The 24,002-nt window shown below is 57.9% G+C and overlaps 1 protein-coding gene across 6 annotated transcripts in view; it reads left to right on the top strand.

Moving 5' to 3' along the window:
• The window catches only part of MSI2 (musashi RNA binding protein 2), a 372,281-nt gene that overhangs the window by 329,944 nt on the left and 18,335 nt on the right, over positions 1–24,002 (top strand). For 4 of the 6 annotated variants that reach the window (XM_036269142.1, XM_036269138.1, XM_036269140.1 and 1 more), the window contains exons 11-12: positions 11,461–11,484; positions 12,754–12,816. In XM_036269142.1, coding sequence (XP_036125035.1) covers positions 11,461–11,484; positions 12,754–12,816 — 87 coding nt within the window. The remainder of the gene's footprint in view (positions 1–11,460; positions 11,485–12,753; positions 12,817–24,002) is intronic. The other 2 variants (XM_036269141.1, XM_036269139.1) reach the window with 1 other exon arrangement.

Raw genomic sequence — 24,002 nt, 5'->3', positions numbered from 1 at the left:
ACCTCGCTCCTGGGACATAGGTGGCGTGTAAGCAGTGGTGCACAGGCCCCGGGGGGAGACCCGCCACTCTGGCTCTGGAGGTGCCGGCTCGCGGTCCTCCCCGTTCAGTGATGGAGAGCAGGTTCCATCTCGGGTGCCGATGTTGACTGAGGGGCACTGGCTTTGGACTGATTTTGAGGCCAGGCCCTAGCTCAGCAGAGAGGAGCTGTGACTGGGCAGCAATGCCTGTTGGTTGCTGGTTCGGGGCCTCAAGCCAGCTCGCCTCCTACTTTGTCTTACTTGTTCCAGTGTCATGGTGGTGCGGGGGTGCTAGGTGACTGTGGTCACTTAAAGGTGGCTGTCAGTTCCACACGGAGGGAGGTGGGTGTGGTGTGAAGATACCCGATACCCGTCCCCTCTGCAGGAGAAGGCCTGTAGTCCACTGTCAGCAGCGGCTGCTGCCAGGTAAGCTTTGCTTTGGTCAAGTGGCCGGTGTTTGAGCCAAGACCAAAGCATAGTGGTGTGACCCATCCGAGGGGTGTAGCTGGAATGTGGAAAGCAGAGTGGAGAGAGCCTGAGTTTGGGGGGGTGTCCTGCCTTTACACCTGACTGGGGAAAACAGCCTGGGCCTCAAGGGGGGGCCGCTTCCTAGGCCACCTCACACCCAACCTGTCTGTTCAGCCCAGTTTGTGCCGTTCTGCAAAGTCTTCAGACATGCTGATAGCTCCACACCAGAGGCCCAAGATCCCCCCAGATTGGTACCCGGGCCACTGCGGGAACGAGTCCTGGCCCTTTAGTCCACCTGCTCCTGCAGCCAACCCAGTGGCAGGTCCTCGTGAGAGGCAGGACCGGGCCTTGTACTGCACCTGGTCTCCCGAGTCCTGCGTCCTCTGGACTAGTTCTCGGGAGAGGAGCCTCGCACAGCCTCTGCGACCTTGTCGGGGGAGAGGACCCCAGGACCACTGCAGGGAAACTGGGGGACCCGCGGCTTGGGTGTAAATTAAATGCTGGGACTCTCTTCCTGCTCTTACCCCACCCCTCTGCCCCAGAGATGCCCTCGTGGGGAACCCTGGTGACCCCAGCCAGGTCGACCAGCACTGCCTCTGGTCGGGTTCCAGGGTGGAGCCCACCAGGGAAGCGGTGGCTGACCCTCACCCGTAGGCGAGCTGATCTCGAAGGCCAGGCAGGGTGGTTGGCTTTCCGGGATGCTGACATGACCATGGACCCACCACTGGGCACCCACCGCCGTGGGTCCCCGCACTGTAGACCGACACGCTCCCCTGCAACGGGAAGCTCCTCTGGACGCAGCAGCCCGCACATCGGCCTCACCGCCAGCCCTCGAATCCGCACCCCCGTCGTGAGGGATCACACTTCAGATTGGACCCAGTTTTAAATCACAAGCTATGTCCTCCCGTGGCCAGCCCACCCCTCCGCCACCTGACCTCGTGTGCACGTGGGGCTTAACCTCTCATTTGAATATTAAAGGCAAGCTTAGTCAGGAAAGCATACCTGCTGCTTTAATCGATGGAAACGTTTGCAGCGCACCCAGACCCGGCGCGAGGGGAGTCAGGGCTGAGGGTGGGCCGGGCCGCGGCGCCCCTCCCTCCGCAGGGAAAAGCGGGAGCGGACACTGTCCCCGGATGGGGGCAGAGCGCGGAGCCTAACAGCACATAATAAATGTCTGCGGAAATGAACTGGAGCCGTCGGAGTTGCCGGGAATTGCAGGCTTCGCTCTCGAGCATTCTGGAAGCTCCGCTGCATAAATACAGGGAAATGCGACTGACCCGGCCCTCGGCTCCCGGCAACAGCCCGGATCACTGTGTCCCAGGCGGGGCTCGGGAGGCCGAGTGCTGGCCCCCAGCTTGCTGGGAGAGGAAGGCCGCCTCTGGGCCTCCGTTTCCCCCTCGGTCAGATGGGGCTACTGATCCTCGTCCCGTCCCTTTGCTTGCAGGTTACTGAGAGGGTCCCTGGGACCAGGGAGATCTAGTGCTCTGGGAAAGGTGGTGTCGTGGCCAAGCAGGGGACCCTGCAGGAGGAGAGGGCCCGGCAGCTGCTCAGGGGCAGCAGTGAGGGAGGCTGTGGACATGTCGTCAGTCCTCCATGGGCTGGCCGCACGGTGCTCACCAGACCCGGCTGCCCGCACTGTGCCTCCAGTCCCACAGATCCCGCCAGCCCACCAGCAGGGATGTGATCGCCTTTCTCACAACCCTCCAGCTTTAACTTCCATCAGCAAAAGCAAGGGAAAGGTCACAGCTTTCAAAAAAACACCAACCAAAACATAAATTGCTCAGTGTGAAGGACAGGCGGCGGCAGTGCCGGGCCTGAGGGGTGGGCAGGCTCGCCCTCCGGCACAGCTAAGGACAGCCCAGAGGCCCCCAGTTCCTCCTCATCCCCAGGCTGAGAAGAATCCTGCCTAGAGACCCTTTCCCTGCTCCCAGAGACCCACCCAACATGGTCACCGCCTCTGCTCGTTCTCCTTCAGTGGGGCGGGTGCAGGAGAGGGGCATGAGGACCGCCTGGGTTTGAGGTGCTGCCATGTGGTCTGACTGCTGTGCAGAGCGTAGGGGGGAGCCACTGGCTGCCTGGAGAGCTTTCCGAAAGGGGCGACGTCCGAACGAGGTTCTGAAGCACAAACCGAAGTGCACCAGGCAGATGCGGAGGGAAGGGCATTCCACGTCAAGGGACCAGCAGGCCTAACGGCACAGAAGCATCGCAGGCCTTTCCTGCCCCGCAGTCCTGCTCTGCTGATTCTCTGTCCCCCATCGGAGCAGATGTCTTGTGACTTTGGCTGGGACCCTGAAGCCACCTTTGCAGACCCAGGGGAACCCAGGCAAACACTCTGCACCAGGACCCTACCCTGCCCAGAGAGCTGGTCCCTGTTACGGAGCCGACCCAGTGGGCTCGGGGTCTCTCTGAGGGGGAGCCTCACCCAGATGCACTGACCACAGAGAGAAAGGAGAGCACAGGCTGCTTCCCCCCGTGTCAGCCCTGCTGCCCTGCTCTGAGCCTGAGCAGGTGTTTTGCTGGGCTCGTATACCCCAGATTTTGCAGGGAGCCTCTGAGGCCAGCCTGCAGCTGTCTTAGTGGTATCCACTTAGGGCCTCTCCAAGCTTTCTTCATCTGACCTCTGGCACTGGCCTTGCATGCGCTAGGATTCAGGTAAGGCCAGGAGGAGGAAGAGGCACCTTCTCCCTCCAGCCCCCTGCATCTACCCACCCGTCCATCCTTGACTCTTGAGCACCTGGCTGTTAAGCACCTGCTGTGTCAGGCCCTGCCCTAGGTGCTGGAAACAGTGGCGGAGCAGAGACCTGCCTCTGCCTGTGCAAGGCACTTGTCGGGAGGAGGAGCAAGCAGGTTCCCACTGGAGGGAAGGACCCACAGCAGCTCCTAGGCCGGGCCCTGCCTAGAGGAGGTGGAGGAGCCTGGGGGCAGCGTGTCAGGACAGGAGGGCATCAGAGATCACCCACTGCCAAGCACAAGCCGTAGGGCTCCCGGGGCCGTGTCCGCACCTGCGCTCGCCACGTACAGGGCGGTGGCCACCCCAGCCAGGCCCTCGCTGAGCCCCTGGGAGCCGCTGGCCTCCTGCCATCACATGGCCCCACCAGGCCTAGAGCCTGCACTGCGGCTACAACACCCTCTTATCACTCACCAGCGAATTGTAAATGTTATCTATTAAAGCACTTTGGATGTGAAATGTCATGTAAATTAATAGCATTTTAGAATAGGAAGGCACCAAAGGGAGTTCTCAGCTCCGTTACCATTATTACCTTGAGCAATAATAATAAAAATAGCAATAAAAGTTATCATTCCACTTACTGAGCCATTACCAAGTGCCAGACAACCGTGTGGCACCCCCGCACCATCCTTGTTCAGCCCCGCGGCAGCGCCACCAGGAGAGGTGGCGGCGGCCGTGCTGCAGACGAGGCCAAGGGCACTCTGGGACTTGGCTTGGACGGCACAGCCAGTGAGCATGGGACACGGGATGTTCACCCATTGCTCTTAGCCACACCTGTGTGTGGCTTCCTCTGACCTCTGGGCCTGAGGCCCTCGTCTGTAACAGGACGAGAGATGGGGAGCAGCCGCCAGGGCCGGTCGAGGACGCCGGCAGGCTCCTTGGCCGCAGGAAGTGCGCCAGTAATAGCTGCCGTGGTCAGCGGTGTATCGATTACTTTTCTCATCATCGGACTTTATAGGTGAGGAGACAGGCACAGAGCTTCTATGAATCAAATAGGGCCGGTATACAATGGTATGACCCACTGGCTGTTAACATTTTTAATATTTCAATGCTGGTTGTCAGTAGTGTCTGCCCTGGGCACTCAGTACCTCCCCCGCCACTCTGTGCTCCTTCCCAAGACTCCCTGACCATCCCGGTCCACCAGCGATGCCCAGAACGGCAGTGGCCTGCCACTCAGCGCCTGGAACGTCCCGTCTGGGAGACAGGTGTTAGGGTCTTCCTCTTGCAGGGAGGGAACTGGAGGTCACAGGTGTTAGTTTACTCCCTGGGCTGTGCCGAGCCACGGTGAGAGTCCCGGGTCTTTCAGCAAAAAGTCTGGGGCCTCAAGACTTGAGCGTCTCCTGCCCAGGGCCACAGAGGTGAGCGCCACAGGCCTGGTGCTGGGATTCCTGCTGCCGCACTCAGGTTTCGGTGGCTCAGCAAGAGGCTCCTTGGGGAGGAATCAGAACGTTGACTCTGGCAATTCGGCCTCTGAAGTTTCGGGAACAGGGAGAAGTGTAGAAAGCCACCTGACCCGTGAGCTCTAGAAGGCCCAGTGATCAGACCTGTGGTTTGTCCTTACACCACTGGTGGAGGGCAGGAGAATGTTTCCAAAAAAGAAATGACAGTTGTGACGGGGGCCGGGGGGTGGCACAGCATGGACGGAGAAGGCCTCACCGTGGTTTGTGGATGCCGCCTTAGCAGCTGCGGTCCGGAAGTCCTTCACTCGGAAGGTCTTGTGTCAGAGAGACAGACCGAGGTTTGTTCTGTGGGTACACGGGTGTCCCTCAGAGTACCGTCACAGGCAGCAGGGGCTGAGTGAACTCCCGCGGCCATTCTCGTGCTTGAGGTCTTGCTGGAGAGAGAATGATGCTGGACAGTGTCCTCATCGGGCCAGAAGCCAGTGCTGGAGCCCCGGCCGGCTCTACAAAGGAGCCTTTGCTCATCCCCAAGGCCCTGGACGGTCAGGATGGTCAGGCCCGGCTGAGTGAGGCGGGAACTCTCTAGGCTCCCTGCCCTCAACTCAGCGGGTAGAGACTAAAAAGCATGTTGAGGGACCTGTGTCTTGGTCATGCGTGCGTGCCAAGGGCCGGCTCGGTCATTTTTTAACTGAATGGAATTGTGGTGAGAGTTCTGAGGATGAGGTCAAGGTCATAGCCATGGGAACAGCCCTTCCTTTCCTTCCCTCCTTGACCTGAGAGGAGAGAATGAGTTAGAATGGCCACCGCTCTGCTCCTCATCCCGAGCACCAGCCTGATTGCTGCGGGGTTCAGAGTAGCCGCACCCAGGTCTGTGCTCGGCTGTGAGCAGATCCCACCACGGACTCAGAAAGGGACCTGGCTTCCGGCGAGGTGGACCCCAGGCAGAGCCGCCCCTTCCCTGGCAGAGGGCCACTGCTCCCCTCAGCCCAGAGCCTTGCTCCCCGTGAACCTAAAATGCACATCCTCTTCTCTCCTTCCCAAGGAGTTGGTTCGTGTGCAGCCTGGTCCCGCAGATGGACCCCCCTTTCCCATCAGGGCTGGGAGTGGTCGTAAGCTCCATGAAGGCTGAGATGGTGTGCGTGCAGTTCCGTATGCCAGTGGTCAGGACAGTGCCTGGCGCGTGGTCGGCACTCGGGAATGTTTGTTGAGAGGGCAAGGGGCGGAGGGAGGGTCAGGAGCTCCCTGCGGAAGTGCTGTGAGGGGGGTACTGTGGCTCCAGCTGTCTCGGGAGGTAGAAAGGCCCAGGGAGAAGGATCCTTGCTGGGCCAGAGTCCCCAGAGAGTGTGCTCTGCTTCCTGCCTCCCAGAAGAACCCAGCACCCAAGCAAGCAGGCCCCAGAACTGCATTCTCAGCTCTGCTGCACTTTGGCATCCCCTGGGGAGCCCCGAAAGTGTCCACTAGCCAGGCTGTTCCGCAGCCTGAGCGGGTCAGCATATCTGGGGCAGGGCCCAGGCATCAGTGTTTCCGAACTCCCCAGGGGACTTCAGTGTGCAACCGGCTTGAGAATGGGGTGTGGAGCGGCCGTGGAATGCTGGCTGTGGCCTGGCGCAGTGGCAGGCAGCTGAAGGGGCCACGAGGCAGCTCTGACACCCCGCTGCCCCCGAAGCCCGAGACTCCCCGCGGTCAGCTGCAGCCAGGCCGGGTTGTGACCGAGGCCGATGCCCAGCTGCAGAGTCCGTCACCAAGAGCAGATCAGAAGCTGCAGGTGCCCGGGGGGCGGCGGGCCGGCCTCTCCCACTCCGGTCCTGAGGCTCCGTGGCAGCTTCTGGTGGGAAGGAGTCGGGGCAGACGCACACCTTGCCTTCCTGGCTCACCCCTGGTCTGCACTTGCCTATTCTGGGAGTTCCTTTGGTTTCCAAGGGATGCTCCCCGACTTCCTATCTTATGCTTCTACAACCCTTTCATCCAAACAGAGGCTCACTGACAACAAAGCGTTATAAAGTCACACAAAGGTTTTAGAACTGTCCCTTCCTTTTATCCCTAGCTAAATGGCTAAAGAAATAGGTGTTATCTAAAAATTAAGCCAAACAGCAATTGCATTGAAAAATATTTGGGCCCTGGCCGGTTTGGCTCAGCGGTTAGAGCATCGGCCTGCGGTCCTGAGAGACCCGGGTTCGGTTCCCGCTAAGGGCACGTACCTCGGTTGCAGTTTGTCCCCGGCTCTGGTCGGTTGTGCGGGTGGCAGCCACTCGATGTGTCCCTTTCACATCGATGTTTCTCTCTCTCTCTCTCTGTTCCTCTCTCTCCCTCCCACTCTACCTGAGCAAAAAATGGAAAAATGTCCTCGGGTGAGGATAAAAAAAAAAAAATTAAAAAAAAAGAAAAATATTTGGGCCCTCGTCAGTTTTGCTCAGCGGTTAGAGCGTCGGCCTTCGGATCAGGGAGTCCCAGGTTCGATTCCTGCCAAGGGCACGTATCTCGGTTGCAGTTTGTCCCTGGCTCAGGTTGGGGTCATGCGGGTGGCGACCAATCCATGTGACTCTCTCACGTTGATGTCTCCCTCTCTCTCCCCCTTTCTCTCCCTCTCCCTCCCTCCCACTGTGTCTGAAGATAAATGTAAAAATATCCTTGGATTATGATTTTTAAAAAAAGAAGAAAAATACTTGGGGTCGTTTTTGTGCCATCCCTCTGGTGTGGGTGCAGCATCCGGGGGGTGGGGGGCTCTTGGCCCCAGAGCCTCTTGCCTCCTTTAAGCGACTGGGAGGATCCGGGCCAGGCCCAGCTGTGGCCCTGCCCCTCCCTGTGCCCAGGAAGACCTGGCCCCCTCATTGGCCTCCCTCTCCAAAGGGACAGAGCCAGGCTTCAAATGACTGTCATTTTCCCAGCAGGGGGCCAGGCCTGTCCCGCCCACACCCCTGCACCCCGCCCCAGCAGCAGCTCCCAGCTCTCTGCTCTGTCCCAGGGCCTCCGCGGGAACCGTGCCTTTGGCATCCTCGGTGAATGTCAGGCTTGCTCCTCAAACTGTGTGGAAATCAGATTCCTGAATGCAGGAACTCAGGGTGGTTTCTGCCTCCCTCGATGTTAAATTTTACAGTTTGGTCATGTAAATGTGTCCCGTTGGTTGTCAGTTGTCCATCATCGTGTCCTCTATTCTGTTCTGAACCCTTGGGTCCTCTCATTCCAAACACATGTCATTCAACTCCCCCACCCCCACCCCTGCAGCCGCCGGGCTCCGCTCTCTGCGCAGAAGACGCCCTGGGTTTCCCTGCGGGAGGACCTGCCCCGCACCAGGCAGGCCTGCCGGGCGGTGGGGAGGCCCGGGGCCAGCCAGACCACAGCCAGTGGCATCCCTAAACCCTCTCAGGTCCTCCTTTCTGGGTGGCCAGTGTGTTTTGGTTGCTTATTTTTGAGTATTTGAATTCACTAAAACAACTTGGTTTCAGCCAAGAATGTGGGAACCCTCCATAGACATTTCTGGTGGGGGAGATCAGGGGGTGCTGGAGGGCGGGGGTGCTTTAGGCAAGCGCAGCATAGGACAGTTGCCTTTCATAACCAGCCGTTCGGGGTGGTAGCGCTCATTACTTACAAAAGAGTGTTTTATGAAGCTTCCCCTCAAAATCTTTATGGAGCCATAAAGAAGCTCAGAATTCTTTCCTCTCCTCTGTCTGTGAGGGTACAAGGGGGCCCACTGCCTCCTGCAAGGGTACAGCCCAGTAGCGACTGCGCCTGAGGCTATGGGAACCAGGCGGTGCACGCCCAGGCGGCATCTTCCCATACCAAGAAAGGGTGTCCTACACCCCACAGTGGGCAGGACCCCAACACCCCCTCAGCATTGACTGAAAAGTAGGGGCACCCCAGGCTACATCTAAATCAGGGGTTCTCGGCCTCCTCCGTGCACCAGGATCATGTGGAAGGCCTTTAAAAGAGACAGGGGCCCCCCCTGGTTCTCCGTGTGTTGCCAAAGCTCCCCCGCAGGAGGGCTGCTCTGAACGGAGACTGCAGTGGCTCTCCCAGGGGCTGGTCACAAGGGGACTCGCTCACCACCGCATTCCCAGGAGGGCCTTTCCGTCCACAAGGTAGCGGCGACTGTCCTAAGTGGGACATGTGATTCAGCCCCTGCCCTAGAAGAATTTGTCACCCAGCCAGAGAAATAAGATGTGCACGTAAAAATAACTGTGCTTAGGAAGGGCAGAAACCAGTACGCACCCCAGAACGGGAAAAGCAGGTGTATCATAATTCTCAAAGCTGCCGTTGACTTCTGGTTTGCAGTGAAGTCCAGAAACGGTTTCGTTCACTGTCACTGGGATGGTGCCGGCTTTCACTCCAGTGAGTTACTAACCCAGAGGTGTGCTAGTACCAACCCTAGTGACAGAGGGATTCCGTTGTCATCTTACACAGAAAGACAGGCTCATGTAGAGGTCATCTGGCCCACGCTCCTTGCAGGAGAGAGGAGTCGGTTCCTCGGGGCCCAGAGAAGGGAAGCCTGAGCCACAGCAAAGCAGGACATCCAGGGCTGGAGGCCAGGCTGTGATGCCAAGCCCAGAGACCTTCTGTCACTCCACTCGAGGGACAAAGAAGCCTTAGGCTAGTGAGATTGGGTCTTTGGGTCTGACTGCTGTTAAACAGCGACAGCCTCTACAAGGTGTAGCACTTGTCCTTGCCTAGAATTCCACCATTAGTGCTTCATTCCTTTGTATACAGACATTTTCTGTTTGAATGCAAGGTTTCCTAATAGGAGAAACGTACTACATTCCTGATACCTAAGTTCCCAGGTAGGCAACCTATAGCTCTCAGGCCCTGAGATTTTTTTTTTCAGCAAACTATGTTTCTCCTTTCTGCCTGACTCACTGCTCAGAAATGGGAAGATTAGATTGCTAGGGTCATGCCAGCCTGCTTGGCCCGGTCGTTGTTCTTAGAGCTGAACAGAAGAACCTGTGTTCTCATTTGAGCTTTGGACATTTAGCTCCACTGAAATGATGTCGTGAAGGTGGGGCATGATGAAGGACTTCAGACCACTGTTATCAGTAAGGAACTCAAGGCCCCTGTGTGCTCGCGACCATCGGCCCTCATGACCCACGTAGACAGTGTGGAACAGCGCTGCATGGAGAAGAATCCTGTCTTAAAGGCAGGGCAGGTGGCTGGACAGAGACCTGATCGCCCCATCCCAATGTCAGCCAACACTCTCGCTTCCTCCTTGGCAGGCATTCATCTAAGCACTTTGCATCTATTAATCCCACATTAATACCGTCACCCCCTCTAAAGATTGAGACCTCAAGGCACAGAAAGGTTAAGCAACTTTCCCAAAGTCACACAGCTAGTGAGCGAGCCAGGATTTGGACCCAGACAGTCTCCATGTCTGTGTACGTAGCTATTGTGCTAACTGCCTCACCAGGAGAAGCCCGCTTGCCCTTCCTGCGTTAGCCAGGCAGGCTGTTGAGAGACCCCTCTCCACCTTCCCAGCGGCAGACGGAAGATGGTCATCTCCTCTCTGGGCAGTGGGGTGCCAGGGCGGCTGTGGGCACTCATCGACCAGGGGGTTCTGCCCCAGCTCTGCTCTGGGCCTCAAGCCCAGTGAGAAGCCCTGAGCCCTGCAGACCTTCTGCCCAATTCCCTGTGATCTTCCCCTGAATACTGTCAGCGAAGTTCTCTCCTCGACAGCCCAGACGTGCTGTCCATTCAAAAATAAAATGAGAGCCCTTTCCCAGGGAGTTAGCCTGCCACAGGTGACCCCTGGCTCCTCTGGGCCTGGGGAGAGATGCTGAAAACGGGACCACAAGGCCAGTCCGCAAAGCTGCTCCTACCTCCCTGCACCCCCAGGTCTTCAGCTCCAACCCTGGGAAAGCACATGTCCACCAGGTCCGCCAGCTGGGTCCTCCTGGCCCTCGGGCCCCTCTTACTGACCTGGAGACAGGCTGTACTCCATCAGGGCAGCTTTAGGCCAAGGTCAGGATGCTGCTTTGGCCTCTGACAGCCCCTGGCTGGGGAAGCCCCACCCCCAACACACACACCCCTTTCCTGGTTCTGTGCTTGCCCACCCCCCACAAGCCCAGCCACCAGCAGATCCCATTGGCCCTGGAAATAGCATCAGGGGCTCATTGGCCAGGTCATCTGGAGAACACATTTGGGGTGACCAGTGAGGCGGGAGGTGGATGGCAGGGAGCTGGGGAGTGGGCTGTCAGGGCTGTGGGCTGGTCACTGTAAGGGGCAGACGGGGTGGCTCTCCTCCCCCAACCCTTCCTCTCACACCTGTCCTTCTGTTTAGCCTGTTTTGATGGAGATTAAATTCCAGCCTTCAGCAAAATGAGCCCAGGCTCCAGCAGCCTTTATCTGAGATGAAGGATAATGGATTTCCTTGGATATGGTTTTTCCCTTCCTCCTTCTCTTGGACTTTTTGTCCAAAATGCACTCCACTCCAGAAAATAGACCTTTTGTTAAAGTCTTTTTATTGACTAAACTCCCCATCCCACCACCTCCACCCCGCCTTGTCATGCTCCCCAGGAAACCTGCTTCAAGTACACCTGTGAGAGAGGAAGAACTCGACCTGCCCTCTCTCCTGCCTGCTTCCTCCCCGCCCCCGCCCCGCCCGCACTGAGAATCAGGAAAAATAACTTTTCTTCCTTATTTTCCTTCAGCACATCCTGCCAGCACCCACATCTTCAGAAATGTAGATCCTGCCCTGAAGACACGGGGGAGAGGACTTGGTGGGGGGCCTTCTGTGGTGTCCCCGGCGGGAGGGGGCGGCCTCCGTGTGTCTGTGGTCCTCAGGGGCGCTGGGAGCCCATTCCAGCGGCAGGGCCCACCGTGTACATCTGTTTCACCTGGATCTCTCTTTTTCCCCTTCAACAGCCCTATTACCATATTTAAATGCAAGTATGTCTCTTTTCATTGGATTTTAAGTAGCTTAGCCTGACCTTCTTAGAGTAGTTCGCTCCCTTTTGAACTTTCCCCACCCCGCCCCAGTAGTTCCGTGTAGCTAGGATGGTAGTCTTAGAGTTTAGTGGGCTTCTAGTTCCCTCCGTTCGGGGGTGGCCCCTCTCCCCTTCCTCCGCGGTGCATGCGCCCCCTCTGTCCTGTGCCAGGGCCTTATTTGGGAGGCTCCGAGCTCAAGCTGGCAGTCCGAGGGCCGTCTGTTCCCCGCTGCCGGCTCGGGCACATCACTCCTACCCGGCCGTTGGAAATGGGGCTCGGAGCCTCCGGGGGCTGCCGGGATGGAGAGGCTGCTCGCTTACACGTGGGGAGTGTATCTGGACGTGGCCCCGCGCCTGGCTGTGTGCACATGCTGGTGACGGAGGCCAGGGGAGGGGGCTCGCCCACCCCTTGCTTGACCTGGACGCCCTGCCGCCACTCTGGGCCACCTTGTCCTGACTGTTGGCCCCACTGCTGGGACAGCCCTGCTGCCTGGTGCGGCGTGAGGCAGCGTCGGCCTCCATCCAGGCGTTTCAGATGGCCCGAGGGCTTGACGGAGGCCCCAGGAGGCCCCGCGGTGCAGGCCTGACCAGGGACGCGGAGCTCAGGCAGAAGAGCGGATCTGAACTCCCACCCTGTGCTTCCGGGGCTGAGCACAGAGAGAAAGCCCCAGGGCCCACCCCACCTAGGTCCGGCAGCCCGGCGCCCCCGCGGCTGGCTGCATGCGCCCGCGGTCCGTCCGCCAGACCCCGAGTGCTGCGCCCTTCGGCCTGGGGCGGCGCTGCTGACGCCTGAGGTCTGGCCTTGCGGTGGCCGAGCAGACCCGCAGAGCCTGGGGCCAACAGCTGGAGTTAGGCCGGCCCCTGGCCAAGGTGCCCCGTGGCTCAGGGCTGACGGCTCCCTGCAGGCGACCAGCCGTGCCCGGTCCTGCTCTGGACAAGTCCTGGGGAATTGCCAGGTGTCCGTGCAGAGGTGGCAGGGAGCACACCCTGGCTCTTTGTTCGTATGCCTTTTAGAACCAGTTTCCAGGGTGACAGATGTGTGAGCCCCACACACCTGAAGATGCTGTGCCTTCAGAAGCCCGGGAGCCACTGATCTGTGTCCCCTAAAAGCTGACCAGTGGAGATGCCTTCCCGTCTTTTGGGTGGAGGGGTGGGGTGGCGTGTGGCCTGTGAGCCAGGGCTGTCCGAGGCCCTTTCCGGGACCCTCCTTGACTTCAGCCCTCTCCCCCAGGCTTCCCAGCGGCGGCTTACGGACCAGTGGCGGCGGCGGCAGTGGCGGCAGCAAGAGGATCAGGTAGGAAGGTGTATGGGGCAGGCGGCTCCCAGGCGTGCCCCAGCGTGCGGGGAAGGTAAAGGCCCTGTTGGATCTGTGTGGCTGCGTCTGTCCCCTACTCTCACCACAGCCCGGAGGGTGGGGACAGGGAGGCTCGGGCCAGGCCCTGCCACCTAGGGTGCCTCCCAGCCGGGGTCAGTCACCGGACTGCGCACCAAAGCTAGATTATTTTTCCGTCATTGCAAAAACTAAAAATGACTTGCTCTTTGACTGTGGTTGGCCCCTTCACCTGACAGCCGGCTTCAGGGCACCTGTGGTCATTTCCCTCAGCTTTTGCTGGTTCAGGAGACTCTGTTCCTTGGGTCTCTGACCCAGGCAGGGAAGGTCTAGGTTGTCACAGGGAACCTCCGAGCCCATCCGTGTGTTCCCAGCCTTGGAGCAACCAGTCCGCTGAGCTCCTGGTGCCCCCGGCAGGTGGTCCTGCTGGTCCGGCTAAAACCCAGAGCTCTCAGAGGCCCAGTGGGGCCAGCCCTGACCTCAGGGAATGAGCTGCAATGTCCTGAAGTCCCTGTCGCCCCCCCCCCCCCCCAGATACTCTCAGCAGAGACGAGAGAACTCCTGGACTCTGGCTGCCAAAGGACGTGGGGCGTTCTCTCCCATGAGGTTGCCCTGGTCCTTTGGTCTCCAAATCCAACCTTTTAGGAGGATCCGAACCCCTCAAGTGAGGTGGGAACATTTCCCAGTGGCCCTGTGGGGTCCGGTGGGAGCTGGGGCATGTCCAGGCCCCAGGCCCCAGGAGGGCCTTCTGTCCCTCTCCCCCAGAGGCTCTCTGCCTCCTGACAAACGGCTGCGGCTGTGCGCTGAGCTCCCGGAGGCTCCTGCCTCCCCCACCGTCCCCTCGGCCACGAGGAGCGGAGGTTCGCTGCTCCCCCACACTCTGGGACAGGGCACTGGAGCATCCAGGGAAGCGGTTCTTTGGAAGAAGCAGGGCTCTGAAGAGGGCGGGAAGGGAGATGCTGGTGAGGGTACCAGGAAATGGGGCATTAAAAGCCCAGAGGGCAAATGCCAAAAACCCAAACCCTCTGTGACAAGAAACTGGCACAGTGAGGCCCATTAGAAATGTCAGTAAAAATCCGTTCCATGCAAACTGGCACTGCCTCAAGCTACAAAGGATCCGCTCCTGTGAATCACCCACTGGGGGTTATTTGGAGGGGCCAGGGCGTTCTGAGGGGGCTGCAGAGGGGCAGTGGACCACAGAGCTGGGCAGACTGGGCGGCAGGTCCAGAGAGCTGGGAGCCCTTCCTGAGCATCCTCCTGCCCCAGCGCCCAGAAGGCCCCCCTGCCCTCTGACCAGCGTCCCCGGGCGCCCCCTGCCCTGGGGCCGGGTGCACAGCTGCCTCGTACTTCCCTGTTCCGTTTGGATTTTTAACTTGAGCGCTTTATGAACGAGCCCCTGTCCCACCTGTGCCTGGTGGGGGGACGAGCAAAAGAAAACTTGAAGTTTTTGAGTGTTGTTGGTTTTGTTTTCTCCGTTCATTTTCTTTCTTATTATAACTTGGATTATGAAACTAAACTTTAACCCGAAATTAACCCTGCCTCTCTCCCCACCCCATTCTCCCTGACGTCATGGCAAGTTTAAAGGGCAGCATGGGGTTCTTCGTGAGTCAGAGTGGTCTCCCCGTGGCCTGTGCCCCCTTCCGCCACCCTCTCCTCTCACAGACCCCCAGAGCCAGGCGGGAGTCCCACCCATCCCCCCTAACTCCTAACCCCAAAGATTAGAGCCATCTCCAACCACACTTTTTTTTTCAGGATCAGTGGTGTTTTATTTGTAGCCATTTCCATCGGGAGCGAAGTCTCCCACAGGCCGCTGTAGGTCAGCCATGCTCATCACTGCACTGTTAGTGAACTCTATTCAGGAGTGTGTGCCCAGACCACCTGCCACACCAGCGAGGAGCAAATCCTCCACCCCGAGGTGTCGCCCTCCCCCGCCAGAGTGCAGGCTTGGCCAGGAAGTGACAGGCACCCCACCATCTGCCTGGGGTCAGGGGTGTGGGTGTGCCCAAGGGTGATGGCTAGCCTGTGCCCGCCCAAGTCAGAACCCCACCCAGGGGGAAGACACCTGCCGGTGTATAGACAGGGCGGCCCATCCCTCCCTTCTTCGGACCTGGAGCCGGGAGCAGGGCGCAGGGCTGGGGGAGGAGAGCTTTGCCTTCTTTCTTTCAGTGACTGTGGCCTGTATGAACTGCCCCCCTCTTTTAGGAAATGATCTGGACTCCGAGCCCGGCAGAATGGCCCATTATTTACCTGTTGGTAGTGGCCCCTCAGTGGCACCTCAGCATGGGTGCAAGAGGGCCACACAGACTTGTTGGGGTTCGTGCACCGGCCCAGGCCAGCATGATTGGCAGGTTCTACCCTCCCCTATTCTTGCGGCCCTGCACCCCATTCCAGCTCCTTCCCAGGGGACAGGGGTGCTCCTTCAGCCCCCCAAGCCAGAGCCAGCAGCCCGGGCTGTTGGAGGGAGTCCCGAGCTCAGCTGCAGGGAGGAGCTGGTTCAGGGAGACCCTGTGGGCACCCACCTCGAGCTGGGGCCCCGTGGGCCTGGCAGATGACGCAGAGCAGAGGAGAGGCCGCCTCTGCTCCCCAGGACTCTCAGGCCAGGCCAGGGTTGGGGTTCGGGATGAGGCATCCTATGGAAGGCCCTTTTTTGTCTTTCATTTTTGTCTGGCCCCAGTGTTTTGTTTGGGTGTGTTTCTTTCACCAGGACGCTGGGGGAGCTTCCTGAGCGAAGCACCTGTGAGGGCCTGGTGGCGGGGAGAGCTTCGCTGTGCTCAGGTTGGCAGCTCCAACCCGCGGGGCTCTCGTGTCAGGGTAGAAGGCCCGGGGCCCTTGAGCTCTGCACCCCTCAGCCAACCCCTCTGGGCCAGCTTCCCGCCTTTTCCCAAGCCGCCAGGACCTGAGGGAGCAGCAGGGCTCAGGGGAGCCCCGCAGGGAGGTCCCTGCCGACTCCTCGATAACTTCACTACCAGTGACTGGTCATTTTCTTTTACCTTCACCCGGTGGTTTGAAATGTCATCTTTTCTTGTGCTCAGTCGAGAGTTTGTTTGTTTATTTTGATCGTGTTCATTCAGTTCCAGTGGCCCCATCATGCCCCACCCAAACCTCAGTCCTGTTTGGCAAACGACTCCCCCCACAGGTGAGGGAAGTGGTTCGGATTTCCAGGCTATTTTATTTCTGGGTGACCTCCGGGTGGGTCCGTGTGTCAGTCTTAGAGCTTCTGCGCCCCTCCCCGCCCAGCCCATCTCTGGCCCCAGCCAGGACCCCTTACTGCGCTTTATACTTGCCAGCTTTACCCCACTGTAGTGCCAGGAGCTCCTGCCGGCGGCGATGTGAGATCACGTTTCTGTTGTCTTTTCTCTTGCTTGGTTGGGGCTGCGGTGAGAGTGTCCCTGAGGCATACTCTCCCGCCTCTCTTACACTAGGATCTGCACACCTCCTCTCAAACACTCTTCTGAGCACGCTCAGCGGGAAGGTTTGTCCACACCTATTAATCCTCTCTCAGTGTCCAGCTTCCTGTTAGTACCAGCTGGTTTGCATGTTTTTGCTTGTTCAGATGAAACAGTTCAAGAAACAAACTCATATCCAACTCTCGAGAAATGTCTTTTTTTTGTACTTTCGTTTTTGATTTTTTTTTTTTTATTAGTCACAACTCCAAAACACCTGTTGTCCAGTAAAACATTTCACACCTCCCTGCCTGTTCTTAGAGTGTATGTCTCTGTGGGACTGAACTAAATGCATGCACTGTAGTCGATGTACTGGTAGCTGTAGCCGTAGTTGTAGAACATGCATTGTTGAGTTGATATTGCAGGGTCCCCGACAGCTCGGCACAGCACCGCTGTCTGCAGGATAGCGTGGGGGCCAGGAACAGAGGGGCTCCATACTTTCAATGTTGCCAAGGGGCTTGGATCCATGTTCTCGCCATCAGCCACCACCACCTCCCCTCACACTCCCCGCTCCCCCAGTCCAGAACTGGGCCACCACCCTCAGCTCTAGCCTTCGAACCGAGGCCTCTGACCTACTGTCTGACTACAGTGGAAGAGAATGGAGCCAGGTTCAGGAGTCTTCCAAGGTCTTCCTTGTTCTGGTCTTCCTGGTGAGGTTCTTGAGCACAGCAGGTCTTTTCTTACTTCTTAGGGGCTACCTGCCGGGCTCCTCCAAGCCCTCTTCCTTTTGCCAGCTCACGTTCAGCCCTTCAAGGAGACAGGTCTGTCTGGTGGCCCTACGTGTGCGGTCTCCTTCCTGGGCGGAGGAGAAATGAGAGCTGGTCGGGACAGAGTAAAATCTTAAGATCCTCATCTGCAGACAGGGAACGCATTCGATCCTAGAGAAGGTCAGTGAAGGTGGAGGGGAAGCCTTCGATGAGCTAGCTCTCCAAGGGGTGGGGTGAGGGGTCACAGGACCAGCTTGGAGGTATTGGCACACTGCGGGGTAGGGCGGGCGTTGCGTGGCCGCCGAGGAGGCCGCCGTCTTCCTCCCTCTCCGAGAGCAGGGACAGGTGCAGTCGGTCATCTTTGGACACATTGTCTTCCTTGTGTTTGTGGTGACAAGTCACAAAGGAGCACCAGAGGTCTCCGAGTGTTTGGAGCTGTCCCTGATCTATGACTGGAGGCAGAAGCCCAGGCGGTCGCGGAGTCCGTGACAGGACCAGGCGGCAGCTCCGTGGAGAGAAGGGGAGCTGAGCAGTCGGGGCAGTCAGGGACCGGGGAGCCGGCTGAGCAGGCCAGTCAGCCACAGAATGAGGGCCCTGCGGCCCCGGAGGGAGATCTGGGAGGTGCTTCCCTTCTGGCTCCGCCCTTGTGGGGGTGGGCGTGGTGGGGGAGGGGCAGAGGGAGGGTCTGGACCTGCGAGGCTTCTGGCTGCTGAAGCTGAGAGAGCAGAAAACCTCCCCTGTGGGCCTAAAGCCCAGGTCTGGCTCTGCCAGGAAATGGCTTTGCTGTCCTGTGTCTGGACATCCTAAGGGTTTCCGTTCCAACAGGTAAAATGAGCAAGAGTAAAATTCAGATTGGGGGAGAGAATAAATCGTTTTACTTGAGTCATAAAAGAAGATGCGCAGGGAAGAGAGCAGCCCGTCCCACCCGACTCGGGTTTTCCACGTCCCCAGTGACATCCTTGGCCTGACGCACACAAGGGCTGAGGGCCCTGGGCAGTAGTGTCCCACGGCCTCCAGCTGCTGGAGGGACCTGGGGATTCTCTGCAGCGGCCGCAGCACAGACTTTCAGGCTCCCGGGTCCTTCCAGCAGACACCCACTGAAGCTTTGCTTCGTGCCCGCACCGAGAAGCATACAGATCACGCTTCTTCCCTTCAGTGGTCTGAGAATCCAGGGCCCTCCCTGGCACGGTCAGCTTCACGAAGAACAGGACAGTGGGTCAGGGTGCTGCCTTCATTGCTGGAGATGGCTCTCCTGCGCCCTGGTCAGCGGGATCCACCATTGTCCAGTGTCTCCGCCTTTCCACCCAGCCTCCCCTGTGCCAGTGGCAAGCATCCCCTGGGGGCTGTGACCCCAAGATGGCCTGTCTGTGGGCATTGTCCTGGGGACACCCTCTCTCTGGGCAGCACCACATCTGTGGTGGTGGGACAGAGCCAGCACGAGCCCAGCGCGAGAGCGGATGTGGGACTCGCAGGGACCAGCTGTGGCGGCCAGCCAGGCCATCCGCAAGGCCACTGCCCTGTGTTCTGGGGGTGGTCACCTTATTTTCATCTTGCCATTAAAATCTTCATTTCTGGGAGAGCCAGGGTTTTCCCCTTAAAGAGTCCAGCATTGGATCTCAGTAGCCCCAGTGAATGTATAATAACGTGCAAAGCCACCGGCCACTGACCTCAGCTTCATTCATTTTCCAGGGGCTTTCAGACCAACCCTGTTGAGGATAAAATACATCAACTCTAATCAATAATTTTGTAATAGAAATACCATACACTTGATAAATCAACTCTAGTGCAATTAGTGACTAGCTCTGAAGCCGAGGCTGAAGTCCAAGTTAATCCGAAAGTGAATGGAGTGGGGGAATGTTAACGGTCCTTTAAATCAGGGGAATTCTTTTCAGTGGGTGCCACACCCCCCATGCCTGCCGCCTGAGCTGGTTGGCCCCTGCTCTCGTGGGGGCTCAGGAGGTGTAGGAAGTGTAGTGCCTTCTGGAAGCTCCATAAGAGCATGTAGGGCACAAAAGAGAGGGATGGGGGAAGCCCTGCAGGGTCTGGGAGCCCCGAAAGCTGGTGCAACCCCCATGTTGGTGAGAATCGTCAAAGGAGCACATGCCTGGGTGCATTGTGGTTCCTTATGTTTCCACAGAGCTTAGACTGGCATGTCTGTTGCTGCAGCCACCCTCCTGCAGGAAGACAGAAGTTTGGGGCCTGGTTTTACACATTTGTTTTTATGAGAAGGCTAGGCTGCAGAGTGGTTCCTTATCCAGAGCCACACAACTGCTTACCTGAGGAGCAAGGCTTTGGTCAGGGAGGAAGAACCTGGACTTGAACCCTGGTCTGTGGAGGAGCCCTGTTTGCTGTGCAGGACTGCCTGCCGCCCGGACTCCGTGCACAGACAGGAATGCACAGGTCTCAGCTGCCCGTCCCCAAGGACTCGGGCTCCAGGACCTCACAGCCTGACTTTCAGACGTAGATTTCAGATCTGGGCCAGGGCACATCTGCCATGGAGTCTAATTCAGCAGATGTTTATTATATGCATAACAACAGTAATTATTATATGTGGCAGGCACTGTCCCAGGCTTTGGATCAGAGCACTTGGGGCCGTATCGGGAACCCGGCCCGAGTGGTCACTGTGATAGGGGACCTGTTGCCAGACAGCTCTCCGTGCGTTCGGGGCTCTTTATCCACGGTTCCCCTAGCTTTGCCCTCCTTCTCGGTTCACTCTTGTCTTTGTCTTGGCTTTCCCGTGGTGGCGAATGGCTGCAGCGGTTTCCTGCTTCACACCGCCCCGTCTGGAAGGGGGGCAGATGGTCCAGAATCCAAGCAGAAAGTCCAGCTGCTTGGCTGAGGCAGAGCTGATCACTGGAGACGGGGTCCGACCCCTCTAAGCTGATTAGCTGTGCACAGTGAGGGGAGGATGGGTTTCCAAAGGGAAATCCGGGTTTTGACATGACGGGGGGAGGGGGAATAATGCTGGACAGACCAGCGGGGCATGTGCACCACCACCCTAGAAGTTCGTGGATGAATATGGAGCATATCCTGCCCTCAAGGGCCTCCGCCTGGCGCGGAGATGAGCAGGTCCCAGTGCCGGGGGAGCACCGAGGAGGAAGTGATCCGCTCTGTCCGCTCTGTCCGGGAGGTCAGGGAAGGTTCCACAAGGGAGAGCAGTTTCAGTAGAGCTCCCCAGGGGACCGCGGGGGCGGCGTGTACAAAGCCGCCAGAACCCAGCGCACTACGGTGGACTTGCAAATGGTTCCCGGCTAGAGAATAAACTGCATCTGGGGCCGAGGTGTGGGGAGGGAAGCTGGAGAGCTGGGCGGAGCCAGAGCTGGAGGCCCCGCGCCAGGGCAAAGAGCCTTGGTTCACACAGGCCACCGGCTCTTCGGAGAGGCCTGGAACCAGGAGTGGCGTCAGCTCCGCATTAGACAGGCCTTGCCGGCAGTGTCCAGGGCAGGTGAGAGACGGCGCTGGAGGCAGCGGGAACGTGACAGACACCTAAGCCGTGTGCATCGTAGACACTCCGTAGGCGTTCACGCACAGCCGCCGCCAAGGTGCTGCAGGCCTGCTCTCCCCTTGGCTGAGTGACTCTGAGCCCAGCACGGTGCTCGGGGCCGGGGGCATGGAGAACGCCAGGCAGGTGTTAGCCTTCAGCAAGCTCCGGTCTCTGAGGGAGGACGCAGCATGCAGGCGACCTGAGAGCCGGACTTTGGTGAGACTGGGTGCCTGCGTGGTCAGAGAGCTCAAGGCAGGAGGTTCGGGCGGGAGGCAGGACGGGAAGTGGGCCTCAAAGGGCTGGGGCTAGAAGGCGAGAGGACGCTTCAGGCGAGGGGGCCCGGGTAAGAGGGTGGCCGTGGGACGAGCCGGCCAGTGGTCGGGTGCAGCACAGGTGTAGGAGCAAAGAGGTGGAGACAGGCTGTGATTCTGGGAGACCTTGGGAGCCAGGGCGATACAGTCGTGAGGGCGGCGGAACCAGCTAAGGAAGACGAGCCTGGCGGCTGCTCCAGCGCACAGCCTCAGCCCTCATTCCCAGGACGGGGTGGGTCTGTGGTGGGACGGGGAGGGTGCGAGGCAGCAAGGAGAACATTCCCTCTCCAAACCCCACGCAGTTTCCTGCGACTTCCCTTTGCTTCTACAACAAGTTGTTACACATTCCTGCTTAGGGCCATTGGTTCCCACTCCTGTCCCTGCCGGCTGCCACTGCCCCAGCCTTCCAGCCGGTCCATTTCACTGGGTCCTTGTCTCTGCTCCCTCTGTTAAAACCCGACTCGGACTGCCAGGAAGCCACAGCTGAGCAACTCCACCTGGCCCCCGAGTGTGCTCAAGCCTGCCCCACCAGCGTTCCTCAGCCTTCTCCCTGGCTGGCGAGTCCTGAGCGGAGGGTTGGCTCTGAGTCCCAGGAAGGCATGTTGCCTGTGTCTCCGAGTGCTGCTGTCATCTCCAGCAGTGTGAACCCCGTCCTCACGGAGGCAGAGTCAGCCTCAGTCTAGGCACAGGTGAGTAATCACTGTGCAGTGAGAGAAAGCAGAAAATGAAGAGACCCTTTGTTCCTGGGTGCTAATTAATATTAATAAAAGTCTCCACTTTCTAGCTCGGGGTCGTGCAGAACAGGAGGTGGGCAAATAATGCTTTCGAACAGCTGTGATCGGCTGTTGGAATTAGATCTGTCGAGATGAGGGAGCCATGATGAAGTCCACTCTGTAGCATGGACAGGAGGGTTCCAGCCAGCACCTCAAAATTCATACCCACCTGGGCGATTCTTTAAGAGAAGACTATCTTGCAAGTTGTTGATAGAATGCTAGCCAATTGTAGTGAAATAATGATAATACTAATATATATTAAAAATAATGAGTCATATGTATTATGAGTGAGCCTGCTTTATCCCATTTAGTTCTCTTAACCTGGTGTAGTGGGCACTGTCATTCCTATTTTATTTATTTATTTATTTTGGTACATGCCCCTAGCAGAAACCGAACCTGGGACTGTCTGGTCCACAGGCCGACGCTCCAACCGCTGAGCCAAACCGGCCAGGGCTGTCATTCCCATTTTAAAGATTTAAAAACAGTGGCTTACATAGCATATCTGAGGTGGCAGAGACAGATCTGAGGCTAGGGCTGTCTCATCGGATCTGTGCTCTGAGCCACTGTCAGCAGATGCTCCAAGCAGACCTCCACGTCTTTAAAACCTACACTTGACGAGAAACCACCTCTGCCTTCAACTCGACGCTCCCCGTCGCGGGGGGAGGAGAGCACCCATGAACCCTAAGCCATGTACCAGGGGTCTCTGGAGGCCTGTGCATGGTCTGCACCTGCCTCCGCTCTTACAGACTTAACGTCATGATTCTGTCTGGCTTTGGCTGACATTTCTGCTCTGACTTCTGGTCCCTGAGTCCTTTCAAACAAAGGGGGCCTGGAGGAGGCGTGGTCGCGTAAGAGGGAGCCAGCCTGAAGGTAATGGTTTGAAAGGCGACTTTAGCTAAAACAAGACTGGAGAAGTTAGCCACTGCCCAAAATAAATTAGGTGATGGAGCAAGGGAGAGCCTCTTTGGGCAGGACCGACGTTCTCCACAGGGATGTCAACATCCCTTCCTGTGAGCTGCGAGGAAATCTGGAAGGTCGCTGGGAAGCCCAGCCCTGGGAGGAGATTGGCTGCCCAGTTGCTGGGGCTTTGCTTTAGGCCAATAGCTGGGGAAGGGCACAGCCGGAGGCGGGAGCAGTGGGCTCCTCAGCCAATCGCCCTGCAGAGAGAGGCTGGGCTCCTGGTACCATGGCAACCAGGACCAGGGGCTCATTTGTTTTGTAGATGAGTAATTACTACGCAATTAGAGAGAGCTAAAAATAAAGGGGCCCTTTGTTCCTGGCTACTTATTAATATTAATAAAATGGTCTGTCCAGGTCTGTGGTAAACAATGCAAACCTGTGTGCCTGAGGTAGAGCCCACTGTGGGAGACATTGGCTGCCCAGCCCCTTTTCCTCTGTCCTTCTGGAAGTTATTTCTGTCTGTAACCTGCAGAGGGTTGGCTTTCCTGGCCGTGGGGGCAAGAAGAGAGGGTCAGCCTCACAGACACGCGGGACCCAGGATGCCCTGGAGTCGGGTCAGTCGGAAGCGTCTGGCAATGTCAACCCGTCCTCCAGAGGAAAGATCAGAAACACAGCAGCAAAATCCGAACACAGGCCGGTGTTGGAGGAAACCCCTTGTCCAGTTTTGCTGTGTATTCTTGGCCATGTTGTTTGACTTTTCCGGGTCTAGACTGTTCAGCTCCAGGTACACAAAATAGTCTTGAAACCTTCATGACGCCTTTCTCAGCCGGCTCGAAGAGAAACAAGTCCACCTTGGGAATGACCCAGGGTTCAGGCGTTGGCCCACGTCCTCCGTGCCCTGGCTTTGGGGATGGAAACAGCTCCGAGGCTTCCCTCATATCCTTTGTCCTTCCTGGGGGGAGGGACGCCTTGTGGATTAATTAGATAAGGATGGCAAGCAGCTCTAGTCAGAAAATAAAGAAGATAAGAGCATAGAAGGAAGTATAGGGACTCGGGAGACTCGGTTCCATCCATGCTTCTGCCACTGACAGGCTGGGTGATTTGGGGGCCAAAGGATTCCAGACTAGAGGGTTCTTGGGGACCATTCAGCTCTATAGCCCTGCATTGCTTCTGTTACCAAAGCTCTCACCCCCTTGTCATTGGGGATAAAAGGGGTGACTGTGTCAGTGCCTTAAGATCTCAGGGAAGGACGAGAAAGCCAGGGCCTTCCGAGCGATGAGGCGACTTGGTGGGCACGCACTGGAAACCAGTGGGCCGCGCACACGAAGGCAGTGGGAGGGACAGGAATAGTTCCAAAACTTGGTATTGGTAAAAAAGAAAAAAAAACAGAAAACAAAAAGCCTACCTTTAAGGTCTGGCTCTGCATCGATTCATTAGTGAAGGTGGACCTGCTAATAGCTGCTGTTGATGAGCAAATCAGCTCTGGGGCCAATGCAGTGGTTCTTAAAACTATTTATTTATTTATAATCCTC

Source organism: Molossus molossus, unplaced genomic scaffold (assembly GCF_014108415.1).
Source record: "Molossus molossus isolate mMolMol1 unplaced genomic scaffold, mMolMol1.p scaffold_m16_p_19, whole genome shotgun sequence".
Taxonomy (NCBI): Eukaryota; Metazoa; Chordata; class Mammalia; order Chiroptera; family Molossidae; genus Molossus; species Molossus molossus.
The sequence above is the reverse complement of the archived record's forward strand: the minus strand, read 5'-3'. Positions and strand labels throughout refer to the sequence as shown.